Source organism: Podarcis tiliguerta (genome assembly GCF_965153285.1).
Source record: "Podarcis tiliguerta genome assembly, chromosome: 2".
Taxonomy (NCBI): domain Eukaryota; kingdom Metazoa; phylum Chordata; class Lepidosauria; order Squamata; family Lacertidae; genus Podarcis; species Podarcis tiliguerta.
Genome location: NC_139535.1, coordinates 12,689,446 through 12,706,386, shown reverse-complemented (window position 1 = coordinate 12,706,386; position 16,941 = coordinate 12,689,446). Strand labels below are relative to the sequence as shown.

The 16,941-nt window shown below is 49.6% G+C and overlaps 1 protein-coding gene across 2 annotated transcripts in view; it reads left to right on the top strand.

Annotated features, from left to right (window-relative positions):
* Positions 1–348: 348 nt before the first annotated feature.
* Positions 349–16,941, top strand: part of LOC310670143 (von Willebrand factor A domain-containing protein 7-like) — a 34,979-nt gene continuing 18,386 nt past the window's right edge. For both annotated transcript variants that reach the window (XR_014507534.1, XM_083424896.1), the window contains exons 1-9: positions 349–720; positions 2,388–2,510; positions 6,770–6,949; positions 8,694–8,769; positions 9,127–9,215; positions 10,241–10,405; positions 10,749–10,958; positions 12,598–12,736; positions 13,620–13,756. Coding sequence is in view for 1 of the 2 variants with exons in the window: in XM_083424896.1 (XP_083281022.1) it covers positions 438–720; positions 2,388–2,510; positions 6,770–6,949; positions 8,694–8,769; positions 9,127–9,215; positions 10,241–10,405; positions 10,749–10,958; positions 12,598–12,736; positions 13,620–13,756 (1,402 nt within the window). In the remaining variant the exon portion in view is untranslated. The remainder of the gene's footprint in view (positions 721–2,387; positions 2,511–6,769; positions 6,950–8,693; positions 8,770–9,126; positions 9,216–10,240; positions 10,406–10,748; positions 10,959–12,597; positions 12,737–13,619; positions 13,757–16,941) is intronic.

Below are 16,941 nucleotides of genomic sequence, written 5' to 3'. Positions count from 1 at the left end.
CAGCAGCTGCATGTGGAGGAGCGGGGAAGCGAACCCAGTTCACCAGATTACGAGTCCACCGCTCTTAACCACTACACCACATTGACTCTCATTGTGGCACCTCTCCCTTTTCTATCTGGGAGATTGTGGTGAACGGTGGTTGATCAATAAACACAGGAATCTGCATAATTGACTCATCTAGCTCAGAAGAGACTGGCAAGGGTTTTCCAGGGCATCAGCTGGAGTTGTTTTCCAGCCTTATCTAGACATGCTGGGGATGGAACCTAAGATATGTTGCCTAAGAAGCTTGACCCAGAGGTCCAGTCAGGTTTTCCCCAGAAATCCTATCTGTCTGCCAATAAGTAGGAGGGAGTAGACTGAATAGATAAGAGGTTCCAGTGCAGGCTCAGCTATATAACAAGCTGGGTGAGGAGCACACTGCAGAACATCTGCAGAAGATGTGTTCCCTTCTCTCCCCCTCCACCCAGCTTCAAAGCATGTTGCTGCTCTCCCTGCTCTTCTGCCTGGACAACGTGAGCGGATTCCTCCCCAACCACGAATCGGGAGGTATAGATCCGGCAGTCTTCACAGATGCTGACATCACGACAGCAGGGGTGCTGCGGGCTGTCGCCCGTTACATGGAGAGGAACCCGTTGCCTGGGAAAACACCTGTGGCCCCAGGAGAGCTGGAAAACATGAAGCCTTTGGATGCTACTCGGCTCTTCAAGGCCTTCTACAAAGGTAAGCTCAAAAGGCATCGGCGTGAAGGCTTCCCCTTGCCCGATGCAACCGGACCTTGTGGCTTTTGCAGAGGATCGACCCTGCACAGCCTTGCTAGCAATCTGACCTCATTTGCTTCCCAGCAGGACCAGGAGACTTGGATCCACAAATGCTTGGTCTCATTACTGACATCTATGCCAGCTGACAGAGCCCAGGAGTCCTTGCGAACTGCTTCAACGCAGTAGACCTCCTGGCCCCTGGTAACAGACCTGAGAGTCACGGCTGCCAGTCTGAGCCTTTCCTCTTAAAAACCTAAAGGTCCACCCACCCTCCAGGTAAAGGGAACCCTGACCATTAGGTCCAGTCACGACTGACTCTGGGGTTGCGGCGCTCATCTTGCTTTATTGGCCGAGGGAGCCGGCGTATAACTTCCAGGCCATGTGGCCAGCACGACTAAGCCTCTTCTGGCGAACCAGAGCAGCGCACTGAAACACCGTTTACCTTCCCGCCGGAGCGGTACCTATTTATCTATTTGCACTTTGACGTGCTTCCGAACTGCTAGGTTGGCAGGAGCTGGAACAGAGCAATGGGCAATCCCTGTCGCAGGGATTCGAACCGCCGACCTTCTGATCAGCAAGTCCTAGGCTCACAGCGCCACCCGCGTCCCTTCACCCACTCTAGAGATCTAAAAAAATCCTGGTTGTCAGCTTACCACCCCTAAGTAGTCACTAAACCCCATTTATCTTAGAGGAGATTTGGGCATGTGGATCTATCCTACTATCCTCCCATCAGATGTCAAGGAGATGAACAATAATACAACTTTTTGAAGACTGCTGAAGGCAGCCCTGTATCAGAAAGATTTTAATACAGTTGTACCTCAGATTAAGAACTTAATTCATTCCGGAGGTCTGTTCTTAAGCTGAAACTGTTCTTAACCTGAAGTACCACTTTAGCTAATGGGGCCTCCCACTGCTGCTGTGCTGCCACCGCGTGATTTCTGTCTTATCCTGAAGCAACATTATTAACCTGAGGTACTATTTCTGGGTTAGCGGAGTCTGTAACCTGAAGCGTCTATAACCCGAGGTACCACTGTATCTAATGTTTCACTGTGTTTTTTTGCATTCTGTTGAAAGCCTCCCAGAGTGACTGGGGAAACCCTGTCAGATGGGCAAGGTATATGTTAAGAAATTATTACTATTATTATTATTACTATTACAATTACTATTACTAGAAGGCTGTGTGAGTGCCTATAATGTCCCCACCCTTCTCATCCTATCCTTTTCCCCACTCTCAAACCTTAAAGCAGGGATCACTTTATTATCTTATCTGTCTGGTCTGCATGTTGCCAAGCTCATCTTTTCCCTCACCCAGTTTTCTCTGTTTCTCCCCTTTTTGTTCTCTCTCTGTCGCCCCCTTCGCCCTTCTGTTTTTCTTTCTCCATGCCATTCCCTTTTCTTTATCTCTGCCACGTCCTTTCCCTTGTCCCCCACACCCACACACCCGTTCCTTGGTATTCCCATCCCATTAGGCTGAGGTCCACATGCAGTTCAGGGAGCAGAGCATATCCCCCTCTGCTTGCGCATATAAGTGCCTCGGGGGTCAGGACCACTTCAAAAAGCAGCTGCATTTTCATGTGCGGATTTGTGTGGTTCCCGAGTAATGGGACCTTCCCCTTTTTCCTTGCACAGCTGACGTCTCTCCCAGTCGGTTACTCAAAGTCACGCAGGAACTTGTCGATGCAAACAATCAAGTGGAAACCGACCACAAGAACGACAACAGCTACTTCTTCTACTGCGAAAAGATTGTCCAAAGTAAGAGGCGGTGTGGGTTTTGTGGGGCAAAGGTGCGATGTGTTGGGAGAGCAGATCCCCACAGAAAGCAGGACTGAACCCTTTGCCAACGAGCAGGACGTTCTATCCTTCTGGGTCCTACTTCACCCATGTGTTCCCAGCAGGGAACACACTGGCAAAGCAGACCCCTCTCCCCATCCCCAGACATTGGCAGGTGATTGACAGGTGCGTGGCCCTGCCCACCTACCCAAACTGGCCCACCGCCTCCTGAAGGAGACTGTTCCACTGCTGAACAGCGCTTACTGTCAAGTCCTACCCTCCAGAGCAGGAGAAAATAAGCGTTGTCCCTCTTGCATGGGACAGCCTTGAGCTGCGTCTCCTTTTTTCCAGGCTAAACATTCCCAGCTCCTTCAACCGCTCCTCATAAGGCTCGGTTTCCAGACCCTTGACCATCTTAGTTGCCCTCCTCTGCACACGTTCCAGCTTAACATCCTTCTTAAATTGTGGTACCCAGAATTGGACACAGTATTCCAGGTGTGGCCTGACCAAGGCAGAATAGAGTGGGACTATTACTTCCCTTGACCTGGACACTATACTTCTGTTGATGCAGCCTAGAAGAGCCTTAGCTTTTGTTTGCTGCTGAATCGCACTGTTGACTCATATTAAGCTTGTTGTCCACCAAGACCCCTAGATCAAAAGCCAGGTGTCCCACATCTTATATTTGTGCATCTGGTTCTTCCTGCCTAAGCGCAGAACCTTACATTTGTCCCTGTTGGACTTCATTTTGTTAGCTTGGGCCCAGTTCTCCAATCTATTAAGGTCATTTCGCACCAAAGACCTGACTGCAGATGAGCTCTGTCCATTTCTTCCCCGTGTGGAGAATTGGTTGGTGTCTTCACCCCGAAACCCTTCAGAGCTTTTGGCTTTGTTACGTTTGCTGACGATCAGGTTGCCCAGTCCCTTTTGTGGCAAGGACTTGGTCATAAAAGGAATCGCCATAGCCAAAGCGGAACCTAAGCATAATAGCAGAAGACAACAAAGAGGAAGTAATTGTAAATCTGGAAACCACCAATCAGAATAAGCAGTTATTCCATCTTTTTGCATACTGAGAGTACTATCTCCAGTACTATCTCCTTGTCTGTCAGTTAAGATGCCCCAGTGACAGTTAAACTGACTTCACCAGACCAGAATGAAGATGGGCCCCCATCAAATGCATTGTAATGCACCTTACGGTACCACACGAATCATATATACCGTATTTTTCGCTCTATAGGACACACTTTTCCCCCTCCAAAAATTAAAGGGAAATGTGTGTGCGTCCTATGGAGTGAATGCAGGCTCCTTGGTTTCAGCGATAGCAACGCGAAGCCTCTGAAGCGAAGAGGGAGTGCTCCCTCCGCACTCCGGAGGCTTTGGGTTGCTTTCGCCGAAGCCTGGAGAGCGAGAGGGGTCGGTGCGCACTGACGCCTCTCGCTCTCCAGGCTTCAGGGATAGCCGCCTGAAGCCTTAGGAGCGCAGCGCGAGTTCCCACTGCGTTCAGGAGGCTTCAGGTTCCTTTCGCTGAAGCCAGGAGAGTCTCCAGGATCCATCCTGCTCACTGTCTTGGCTTGTGCCATAGCCACGTGCAACCCCTCCGGCAGGGAGAGGTTGTGCGCAGCCTCTACGCTGCTCTTTGGGGCTGGGGGGGAAATGAGATTTTTTCCCTTGATTTCCCCCTCTAAAAACTAGGTGCGCCCTATGGTCCGGTGCGCCTTATGGAGCGAAAAATACGGTAATGTACAACACCCATTAAAACACTGCTTAAACTAACAGAGTTTCTTTGCAGAGGCTAGGGAAGAAGACGGGAGAAGAGGCAGAGAGAAGAGAGGGAACGAGGACAGGGATGTTAGGATATTTCCGTTCCACCTTAAAAGGGAGCAGGCTTTGTGAGTCAGAGTCTGCGTATTTCCTGTTTCACAGGATGTGTCTGTTGTGTCTTTGTTTACGTTTCTCTCTCTCTGCCGGAGACATTGAAGCAGGCAGTCATGTTTTTCTTTGTTCTGATCAACACAGAAATAAACTTGTAAATAATGCTCTCCTGGGTGCATCTTTCGCTGTGCATTATCTGCTGATAAGAGCGTGCATCGGCTCTGGAATGTGGGAAGCTATTTCTGGAGCTCCTGTCGCTAATTGCTGATACTGCGTGTCTACGGGAGATCGATGGACGTCTGGAGACGACGTGGAGTCATGATGGAGTTTGTCTCCCTGGCAGTATCCCAACAAGGAAGTGTTTGGGGTTGTCAAACACAGCGGCAGCTCAGAAGGAGGGAATGGGTTGAAAAGGCAGGAGGGAAACAGAGAGAAAGTGTGCAATGAATGTTAGGCAAGCCAAACGGGGTGGTGTCCAGTGGCGATGAAAGAGGGCAACTGAACCCTTTGAGTTAGGTCCCGTCAGCAGGGAAAATAGTTCTGCGTGGCATTGGTTCTGATTCCACCGACTGTTGGGCCTTATCCACAACGTACAGCTAAAGCACTATTATGCCATCTTAGCAGTCACGGCTTGCCCCCCTCCCACAAAGAATCCTGGGAACTGTAGTTTGCTACAGCTGCTGAGGGTTGTTAAGAGATCCATATTCCCCTCATGGTGCTACAGTTCCCACGGGGAGGCGGCCACTTTGGGCAGCAGCTACTGAGGGCTGGGGTGCAAGGCGTGTGCCACGAGGCCTGCCATGGAAGCCCGTGAGGTGCAGAGGAGGTTTCTTCACCAGATTTGAAGTACAGTGGTACCTCGGGTTAAGAACTTAATTTGTTCTGGATCTCTGTTCTTAACCTGAAACCGTTCTTAACCTGAGGTACCACTTTAGCTAACGGGGCCTCCCGCTGCTCCCGTGCGATTTCTGTTCTCATCCTGAGGTAAAGTTCTTAACCCAAGGTACTATTTCTGGGTTAGCGGAGTCTGTAACCTGAAGCGTCTGTAACCCAAGGTACCACTGTAATTCAGCTGCCAGCCTGGTGGGTTTTGAAACCATCTTGCCTACTAACTCGGTAGCAAAATGTCACACGGCAGCCTTGGGAGTGCTCTAGCACCTTAGTCCAGCCCTGGGACTGAAGCTTTTGTGATTACAGTCATACCTCGGGTTAAATATGCTTCGAGTTGAGCGCGCTTGAGTTGCGCTCCTTGGCAACCCGGAAGTAACGGAGCGCATTACTTCTGGGTTTCGCCGCTTGCGCATGCACAGACGCTCAAAATGACATCACGCGCATGCACAGAAGCGGCGAAAAGCAACGCGCATGTGCGCAGACGCACCGGCGCTAGTTACGTTTACCTCTAGATGCGAACGGGGCTCTGGAACGGATCCCGTTCGTATCTAGAGGTACCACTGTAGTTCTGCTCCCACTGACCAACGACCCTGCCCCCAGGCCTACAGCCTCTTGACCCACCCAGATGCCAGAACTGTTGAAATTGCAAATCACCAAGCCTACAGCAAAGCATACCTCCAATCTTGGATCAAAACAGGGAGGGGTATCCTGTGGCCCGCCAAAGATTGTTGGCCTCTACCACCCATCAGGCCCCTGCAAGAACAGACAGCGCTCAGAGGTGAGGGAAATTGGAGTCTCAGCAGCATTTGAAGGCCACAACGTCGGGTTTAATAATAATAATGATGATGTTGATGATGATGATTTTTATTTATACCCCGCCCTCCCCAGCCAAGGCCGGGCTCAGGGCGGCTAACAAGCAATAATAAAAACAAGTTGAATGAATACAACTTCAGGGGACACAGGAGAAATTGGGGCTTTGAAATTCTTCTATTTTATTTCTTTTTATTTAATGTTGATTTAAAGCATTTTTCTTCTTTTTTTCAAATAATTTTTTATTCCATATAATCCTTTTTCCAACAGTCCTTATTATCACAGTTTAATCCCTTTGACTCTGCCAAGTCTTCCCTCTCTCTCAGCAGCTGGTATATACGTCACATACTTATTGCGTATATTATTGTCATAACTCTACTATTTTACATTGAAGGTCCTGCTAGTGTCTTTAAGCTTTTGCTGTTCTCCTTTAAATATTCAATAAATTTACTCCAATTGTTATCGTATCTCTGGTCCTCTTGGTCCCGGATCCTCCCTGTCAATTCAGCAAGTTCCGCAAAATCTGTCATCTACACCTGCCGCTCCTGGATGGTTGGTAAATCTTGTATTTCCCATTTTTGGGCCAGTAGGATTCTCGCGGCGGCTGTGGCACACATAAACAAATTCTGATCTTTTATTTTAATCTCTCTTAAAATTCTTCTGATTGCCAGGTATAAGCCAACTTCGAAACCTGCAGAGCTCTATGCTGGCCAGCCTGAAAGTCCCCGTGAGCTCGTCAGCTTTGGAATCAGCTCGCCGAAGCGCTGGAAAAGCTCTTCACGTTCTCCAGAAATTCTACAGTAACACCAACTGGGTTGAGCTGGGGAAAGACAGACCTTACGAACACCTGCGTAAGTCCCATGCAAAAATATCAGCTGGTGGGTGTCACCTCCCTCCTTGGGCTGGATATTGATTTCAGATGGGAATCGTCATGAAATCTGTTGATTAAAATTTAAGGTTACCAGGTGTCCCCGTGTGAGCCAGTGTGGTGTAGTGGTTAAGAGCGGTGGACTCGTAATCTGGTGAACCGGGTTCGCTTCCCCGCTCCTCCACATGCAGCTGCTGGGTGACCTTGGGCCAGTTACACTTCTCTGAAGTCTCTCAGCCCCACTCACCTCACAGAGTGTTTGTTGTGGGGGAAGAAGGGAAAGGAGAATGTTAGCCGCTTTGAGACTCCTTAAAGGGAGTGAAAGGCGGGATATCAAATCCAAACTCTTCTTCTTCTTCTTCTTCTTCTTCCCAGGGACAGTCCCCGGATTTACAAATCAGTCCCCATACAAAATCCATTGAAGTTGAAAAGTGTCCCCGGATTCATTGAAAAAAAATTTGGTAACCTTAGATTAAATCTAAGACAACTTAAAAGGTAAAGGTAAAGGGACCCCTGACCATTAGGTCCAGTCGTGGCCGACTGGGGTTGCGGCGCTCATCTCGCTTTATTGGCCGAGGGAGCCTGCGTACAGCTTCCGGGTCATGTGGCCAGCAGGACTAAGCCGCTTCTGGTGAACCACAGCAGCGCACGGAAACGCCGTTTGCCTTCCCGCCGGGGCGGTACCTATTTATCTACTTGCACTGGCGTGCTTTCAAACTGCTAGCTCACCCCGTCGTGGGGATTCAAACTGCCAACCTTCTGATCGGCAAGCCCTAGGCTCTGTGGTTTAACCCACAGCACCACCCATGTCCCTATAAGACAATTTAGAAGGCTCAAAATAAGCTGATGATACTGAACCTTCCAAAAATTAAATTATTCCAATCATGGTAAAATTACTCTCTCTCTCTCTCTCTCTCTCTCTCTCTCTCTCTCTCTCTCTCTCTTTCTTCACTTTTTTTGCAATCCTTAATGCTGTTGTTTGACCCTGCCCAGTTTGACCATCCTACAGAGTTAGACAAATTCATTCGAACTAGTCAGTGGAAATCAGTCAAGCGCTCCAAAGAACCTTTTGCATTTTTTACTGAGCAAATTTTAAAAACATATAGCCTGCTTTTTCCACTTGGGGTCTCAAATCAGTTTACAGAATCGTGATAAATCTGTCTGAGCTGCTGAATTACAGCTTTAAGAGAAGTTCGTTGTTGTTGTTGTTTTTTAGTTGTTTAGTCGTGTCCGACTCTTCGTGACCCGATGGAGCCGAGCACGCCAGGCACTCCTATCTTCCACTGCCTCCCGCAGTTTGGTCAGACTCAGGCTGGTAGCTTCGAGAACACTATCCAACCATCCCGTCCTCTGTCGTCCCCTTCTCCTTGTGCCCTCCATCTTTCCCAACATCAGGGTCTTTTCCAGGGAGTCTTCTCTTCTCATGAGGTGGCCAAAGTACTGGAGCCTCAGCTTCGGGATCTGTCCTTCCAGTGAGCACTCAGGGCTGATTTCCTTCAGAATGGATAGGTTGGATCTTCTTGCAGCCCATGGGACTCTCAAGAGTCTCCTCCAGCACCATAATTCAAAAGCAGCAATTCTTCGGCGATCAGCCTTCTTTATGGTCCAGCTCTCACTTCCATACATCACTACTGGGAAAACCATAGCTTTAACTATACAGACCTTTGTTGGCAAGGTGATGTCTCTGCTAAAACAGCATCTTTCCCCCTTTCCTGTGTGTTCTACAGTAAACCCAGCCAGTCCTGTTTTCCCTGTTGCTCCTGCTTCTAAGAAGACCTGTGACAACTGCAAAAGGCTCCCAGGGTAAGTCTCATATTCTCCCCTCACCTCCTTCCATGGGCTTTGCTATGTACTAAGCTTGGATCCTAGAACAGTAGGCAGGTAGGATCCTAGAATGATACAACTGATTGGCTTGCAGGAGAAGACCAATCAGGCTCCAGGAGGAAGTTAATCAGCCTATTAGGCTGGTAGGTTCGTAGAAAGCAACAACTGATAGGCCTGCAGGAGAAGACCAATCAGGCTCCAGGAGGAAAGCAGAATCAGCCAATCAGACGGGACTCATTGTGTAAATAATGTATATAAAAGCCTGAGGTTTGGGGGGAAATAAATTACCAGTAATCAAAAGACAGTACATTTACCAACTTCCACATTGCTTAACAGAGGCCAGTTCTCATGTGATGGAAACATCGTGGTGAATGACCTGCTCACAAGTGGCTACAAAGCAGGTCAGTGCACGTCAAAACCCAAAGGTAAGGCCAGAGATCATTGCTGGAGTTTATTTTGTTTTGTTGCCAGTTGTCCCCCTTTTTTGCTTTACTTTAACACATGCACGATAGCTCTAGTACTGTACTGGAAACCAGACGGGCAAATTCCAGATTACTTTAGCCCCCGTGATATGGTGGTTGGAAGAGGGGTTATAGTTGTGATTTATGTTTTATTTTATTATGTTGGGGGGGGTCATTTCTAAGAAGAGCCACAAATTTACAGAAACTTTATAATATTTTTTTTTAAAAAATTGTCCAGTAGCACCTTAGAGACCGAGTTTGTTCTGGGTATAAGCTTTCATGTGCATGCGCACTTCTTTGGTATCTGAAGAAGTGTGCATGCACAATACCCAGAACAAACGTAGTTGGCTTCTAAGGTGCTACTGGACAACTTTTTTATTTATTTTATTTATTTTGTCTGCATCAGACCAACATGGCTTCCTACCTGAATTGATAATAAAAAACAGATTAAAATTCATTAATTCATTATCCATTAATAGTATCAACATACAGAGACATATTTTAGTGGTCTTATATTTGCATTTTATATTTGTTTGGATTTTGAAGATTTATTGCGGATTTGTTTTTATTGTATTATAATTATACACACACACACACACAGTGGTACCTCGGGTTAAGAACTTAATTCGTTCCGGAGGTCCGTTCTTAACCTGAAACTGTTCTTAACCTGAAGCACCACTTTAGCTAATGGGGCCTCCTGCTGCTGCCGCCGCGCCGCCGGAGCACGATTTCTGTTCTCATCCTGAAGCAAAGTTCTTAACCCGAAGTACTATTTCTGGGTTAGCGCGTATGTAACCTGTAGCGTATGTAACCCAAGGTACCACTGTATATGTATAAACTTAATATAATACAATAAAATAATATTAAATATTATAAAAATAATATTAAATATTATAAAAAATATTAATATATATATGCCTGACGTACATAGATGCAACATTGCTCTGATCCTTTCCAGGTTATTATTATTTCCTGTATTCTCTTTGTAGGCAAATGTGGACATGGCGGAAGAAACGATCCGCTGCAATATTTCTCTCCCACGGGGGGGATCAACAAGGAGACAAATGACCCCCGCCTCTCCCCACATCATCAGCTGCATCAACAAGCAGCCGAACTAGCCATACAAGCCACAAGGGACTTCTTTGTAGGAGATGGTAAACCCATAGTCAAAACCATAGGGGCACCCACATTCAGTGGCAGAGCTTCATGTTCCAGCACCAGGGAGCGGAGAGCAGGCAGGGGCGTGGCCAGCGCGCATCCTGGGGGCGTGGCATGCCACCCACAGGGACGTGGCACCCAGCGTGGGGCGGGGGGCAGCCGTGATGGCACCCCACCAGGATCGCGCTGGTGTTTGTGTTTGTGTGTGCGCGCTATGCAAAAAAATAGCCAATGCCTCTAACATAGCTCCATCCTTATTTCAGATATTTTGCTGGCGATATATCACGATGTTGAAAAGCAGCTCTAGACATAACCTGTTTTTACTCTGCATTTCACTAGGGTACGGCCTCCTGGACAAGGTGGGCAGCGATACCTTTAAGAAGTTTTTCAGCCTGGAAGGCTATTCACTCACCTTTGTAATAGACACAACTGGCAGCATGTCAGATGACATAAAACAGGCCCAAACCACCTGCATTGAGCTCATCCGAAAGTATTCCAGCTCCCCAGATGCACCCTTTAACTACATTCTCGTTCCGTTCAATGATCCAGGTGAGGATTTCTCCCACAGGAGTCCACTTGGTCTCATAGCTATCAACTTACAGATTTGAAAATAAGGGACCAGCAGCCTCAAAAATAAGGGATCAGCAGCCAAAATAAGGGATTTTCCAAGCACTTGTATGTTCGATTTCTGAGCCCCTCTGAGCCAAAGGCAGAAAGCCCAGCCAGCAGCCAAACAAAGACTCAAGCGGTGGTTCCCACAGCGCAGCAACCCGGCAAAAGGGATGCAGCAAGGAAAACCACCGTCACTTCTCCGCTGGGAAGCGCTGAGCAAAGGCGAGTCCCCAGGCAACGCGGCACAAGGCATGCAAGCTCCACCCCCCAGTCGTTCTTAGACTCCTTATTGGGTGAGCAATGCAGCCAAGCAACACAGCTGGAGCCTCCCTCCTCCCTGGCCAGCCGGCCAGGAGGGAGGGAGACGAGCTGCTTCCTTTGAAACCCGGGAAATTTAAGGGACATCATCAATAAGGGACAGCAGTGGGACATGGCGCTGGGATAAGGGACTTTCCCGCCAAATAAGGGACGGTTGACAGCTATTCCTGGTCTGGAATTGCCATCCTTTTTGCTCACTCTTCACTGTGAATCCAAACAGTGTGTGATTGCCCACAGGAACTGTGGCCCTCCAGGTTTTATCAGAGACTACAACTCCCATCATCCCTCACCATTGGCCCTTGGTGGCTGGGGTGCTGATGGGAGTTGGAGTGCAACGAGAAGGGGAGGGTCGCAGGTGGTGGTGGCGGCGGCTGCATTTATATCCCAAACATCGTCTTGCAGGAGCCCAGGGAATGATAAATTTGAATAATTGATATGCTGCCCTTCTGTAAATAATTATTTATCTCAGAATTATTTTGTGGCACTGTTTTTTAAAATCATCATCATCATCATCATCATCATCATCATCATCGCTCCAACCCCAGGCTGTCCAGTGCCGACTTCCTGAATGCATTGAGGCTTTTCAGGACAACTAAAGTAGAAGCTTCTTCCTTGCAGCTTTTGCTTCTATCATTGCTCATAGATAGAAGGGGGTGCAGCACTGCTGATTTGCCCCTGAACTGCACCATAATTGTGACAGGTATTTTCAATGTATACAGTCATACCTCGGGTTACAGCCGCTTTCAGGTTGCATTTTTTCGGGTACGGACCGCCGAAACCCAGAAGTACCAGAACGGGTTACTTCCAGGTTTCGGTGGTCGTGCATGCGCAGAAGCGCTAAATCGCGCTTTGCGCATGCACAGAAGCACCGAATCACAACCTGCGCGCGCACAGACACCGGTTGCAAACGCTGTGGGTTGCGAACACGCATCCCGCACGGATCACGTTCACAACCCAGCGTCCACTGTATTTTGTTTCATTATTAAAATGAAATGCTCCCATAAAGGGGAAGGATAGAAAGTGAACTGAATAAATAAAATACTAGAGAGCAGGGATAGCCAACTTGGTGCTCTCCAGATATTTTTAGACTACAACTCCCATCAGTCCTAGCCAGCACAGCAAATGGTCAGGGCTGGTGGGAATTTTAGTCCAGCGTGGAGGGTGTAACATTGGCTACCCCTGGCTTGGGGTATGTCTGTATCTGCAGCGTTTGGTTCATGTCTTCACAACTCTGTCCCTCTCATATGTATCCCTGCAGGTGTTGGTCCAGTCCAAGAGACTCATGACGTGGATGAGTTTAAGTCCTTCATCTCTAGGCTCAAAGCTGATGGCGGTGGTGACTGCCCAGAGTTGGCACTAAGCGGTCTGAAGTTGGCTTTGGAGCACAGCTTGCCACGGTCTGCCCTTTCTTCACTTATTCCTGAAACAAATCCTCTTATTACCCTTGTTCCCCCAGTCCTACTACCACCTTGTCATAAATGGTATTATTTATACCCCGCCCACACTCTGGGCGGCTCCCAACAGAATATTAAAAACACAATAAAACATTGAACATTAATAACTTCCCTAAACAGGGCTGCCGTCAGGTGTCTTCTAAAAGTCTGGTAGTTGTTCTCTTTGACATCTGATGGGAGGGCATTCCACAGGGCTGGCACCATTACTGAGAAGGCCCTCTGTCTGGTTCCCTGTAACCTCACTTCTCGCAGGGAGGGAACTGCCAGAAGGCCCTCAGAACTGGACCTCAGTGGCTGAACAATGGGGGTGGAGATGCTCCTTCAGGTGTACTGGACCAAGGCCATTTAGGGCTTTAAAGGTCAGCACCAACACTTTGAATTGTGCTCGGAAACGTACTGGGAGCCAGTGTAGGTCTTTCAAGACCGGTGTTATGTGGTCTCGGTGGCCGCTCCCAGTCACCAGTCTAGCTCCCGCATTCTGGATTATTTGTGGTTTCCGGGTCACCTTCAAAGGTAGCCCCACATAGAGCATATTGCAGTAGTCCAGCTTGAAGCATCCAGCTTAGACCTCCTTACTGGTAGTATTCACATGGTGGAATGGGAAGAACCAAGGCTTGATAACCGTTTCTCCCAAGGTTAGGAGGAATGGCCCAGGTAAGCCTGGCAGGGCAGCTTACACTATGGTCTTAACCCCTTCATACATTTATTAGACTTCAGCATGTTGGTTGTATGAGGCGGCTTATCCCACAAATTGCTCGCCTCCCTGTACAGCATACTGTTAGCTTGTTCAACCCTCTTCCATAAGATCCCTTTTCATCTTCTCCAGGTCTGAGATCTTCATCTTTACTGATGCTGGAGCTAAAGACGAATACCTGAAAGATAAAGTCACCGTCCTGATTGATTCCTCTAAGTCTGTGGTGAACTTTGCTCTCACGGGTTATTGTTCCAGCCGGAAACGCAGAGGTACGTAAATCCTGGCAAGTAATATGTGTCAGCTTCGCCTTTGAGCCGGTGCCAACGACTGGGCTCAACCTCTTCTGCCCCGACTGGGCCAGGCGAGTTGGGAAGGCACCTCCAGAGACCTTCCATTGAGGGAGAGCAGGTCTAAGTGCAACGGACTCACAAAGCGTGTTCTCCTTCATGAAGAGCACGTGTTGCAGTGGGGGCCGACAAGACACTCCAAGGTTGTGGGGCGGGCTAATTGGTCATTGGCCACTGTTGTGATTGGGCTTCCTTTGTTGTTGGGAAGAAGTTAATATTGCCATTTTGTGATTGACAGCCAAAAATGTTAAAACTCCCTGCATGAAGCGTAGAGCTTCCTCTTTTCGCTCCGTGCATTGGATTGCCCGTCCCCCCCCCCCTATATTTAGGGTTGTTCGCGTTGACCTTGCTATGCCTGTCATGGGGTCGTCTGCTTTGGGGCAGGGGCCAGGTAGGAATTTTGTCCACCTGGCTGATTGGCTGGTGCCATTTGGTTTTTGCCTACTGTGTAGCAAATCGTCACAACTTGTAAGGTTGCGGTTAGGCACTTGTAAGGTTGCGGTTAGGCACTGGTTTATGGTTTGGTTGGTTGAGGGGCATGGATTGGCTGTGCCTGCCCCTCTAATGCTGCTGCTGCAAAGGTATTCCATTAAAGGAATATAGGGGCTCACCATTGCTTTTGTCCGAACCCTGTCAATGGGCTAGGGCCACGCAAGAGACCCTGGTTGCATTTGGGGAGGGCTGAGGGCAGGTTCCCTGCTCTGTCGCTATCCCCAAAATGTATTCCCCTTTTCTGACTTTCGCAAGCTTGCGGAATGTCAGTCTGTCTCCCACTGGGGGGCAGATAGTCGCAACCAATGCCTAAGCAACCACTCACATTTTTTGTATTTTCATAAAGTTGTGGCCAAAATTATGCCAAAAACCTTAAACAAAAATTACGTGTGATGTGTGAGTTTTTTGGGGTGGCTTGGGGACCTCGACACGCAACTTTGAGCTGTGAACACCAAAGTCATCACCAAAGTCAGCAGAGCACAGCACGGTGTGAATCACACGAATGACAGCTCTGAAGCGTAACTTCTTTTTTCTATTACAGCTACTGCAAACCAAAGTAAACTAAAAACTAAAGACTAACGGAGGCTTCTGGACTGCATGAGTGTTACAGTTTATTATGCAGCCATCTTATCTCTACACAGATAACACTCAGACTCCCACAGAGTCAGGCTGGAGCAGAAGAAGCACTGAGCAGATTCCTCCCCCTGCCTTTTGAAACCATCATGAGGTTCTCACAATGGGAGGGGTGAAATATCCACAATATGAACAGAAAATTGGGGAGAAAATGAGGTAGCCCAACAGCCATGTTAGTGAAGTGGGGACCACTCCTTTGTGATCAGCCCACAAAAGTTAGGTAAAGGTAAAGGGACTGACTCTGGGGTTGTGGCGCTCATCTCACTTTATTGGCCGAGGAAGTCAGCGTACAGCTTCTGGGTCATGGGGCCAGCATGACGAAGCTGCTTCTAGTGAAACTAGAGCAGCACACGGAAACGCCGTTTACCTTCCCGCCAGAGCGGTCCCTGGTTGCGGAGGACGCACCTACCTTTTGGGGGGGGGGATAAAGGAATTTCCCCCCCTTTATTTTCCCCCCAAAACCAGGTCGGGAAACAGTGGGGTGGCGGCGCTGTGCCTCCCCGCTGTCCCCCGAGCTTGTGGGGCTGGCCGATGTCTGTCCGGCACGAGGGGTGCTCTGCTTCAGGGCGCCCCACACGTCAGGCGGCAGGCTGCTATCCGCAACATGGGGAGCCCTGCCGGAACTCCTGCAGGGCTCCCCACGCTGCGGATGTCTGCCCGGCGCGAGGGGCGCTCTGCTTCAGGGCGCCACACACGCCGGGCGGCAGGCTGCGGACACCTGCGCGAAGCATGGGGCGTCCTCCGAAGGGCGCCCCATGCTCCGCGCTGCAGGCTGCCGCCCGCAAGCCTTGCGCGCCCGGGGGAGTTCCCCCCAGTGCGCAAAGCTTGCTGACACCTGTGTGAAGCACGGGGTGTCCTCCGGAGGGCGCCCCGTGCTCCGTGCTGCAGGCTGCCACCCGCAAGCCTTGCACTCCCGGGGGGGGTTCCCCCGGGCGCGCAATGCTACCCGACACCTGCACGAAGCATGGGGCGTCCTCCGAAGGGCGCCCCGTGCTCCACGCTGCAGGCTGCCGCCCGCAAACCGTGCACGCCCGGGGGGAGATCCCCCTGGGCGCGCAAGGCTTGCAGACACCTGCGCGAAGCACGGGGCGTCCTCCGGAGGGCGCCCCATGCTCCGCGCTGCAGGCTGCCGCCTGCAAGCCTTGCGCACCCGTGGGAACTCCCCCTGGGTGTGCAAGGCTTGCGGATAGCTTCCTGGAGCCTGGAGAGCGAGAGGGGTCGGTGCACACCGACGCCTCTCGCTCTCCAGGCTTCAGCGAAAGCCTGCATTTGCCCCATAGGACGCACACACATTTCCCCTTCATTTTTGGAGGGGGAAAAGTGCGTCCTATAGGGCGAAAAATACAGTATCTACTTGCACTTTGACGTGCTTCCAAACTGCTAGGTTGGCAGGAGCTGGGACCGAACAACGGGAGCTCACAACGTCGCGGGGATTCGAACCGCCGACCTTCTGATCAGCAAGCCCTAGGCTCTGTGTTTTAACCCAAAGTTACTACTCTTTAAACGGGGGTGGGGCTCATCCCAGATAGGCTGGTGAAAGGGCAGGACAGGAGGGGTGTTTTTCTCTTCCTTTGTAGCCAGCACTGAAACTAAGTGGGCAGGTGGAAGAGGATTGGAGAGATTTGCCTCTCCTTCATCTTCCCGCTGACTTGCCTGCATGGAGTTCCTGGTCTGTAATGGCTATGGGGAAATTTGTTCAATACAAGACCATCTGTGTGATCCAGTCCCATGCTGCCTCCATAATATATGAAGCATGGATAAGGCAGGGGCATGCTGAAGATGTTCTTTTTTTCTGTCGCAGGGAACCTGTGGCCCTGCAGATCTTGCTCGACTCCAGCTCCCAGCAGCTTCACCCAGCAGGGACAATGATCAGGACTGATGGGAGCTGCAGACCAGCAACATCTGGAGGGCCACAGTTTTCCCAGCCATGCTAGAGCAACCAGAGTGAGCTGGAGGAACGAAAATTTCAGCATGTCCTCCAA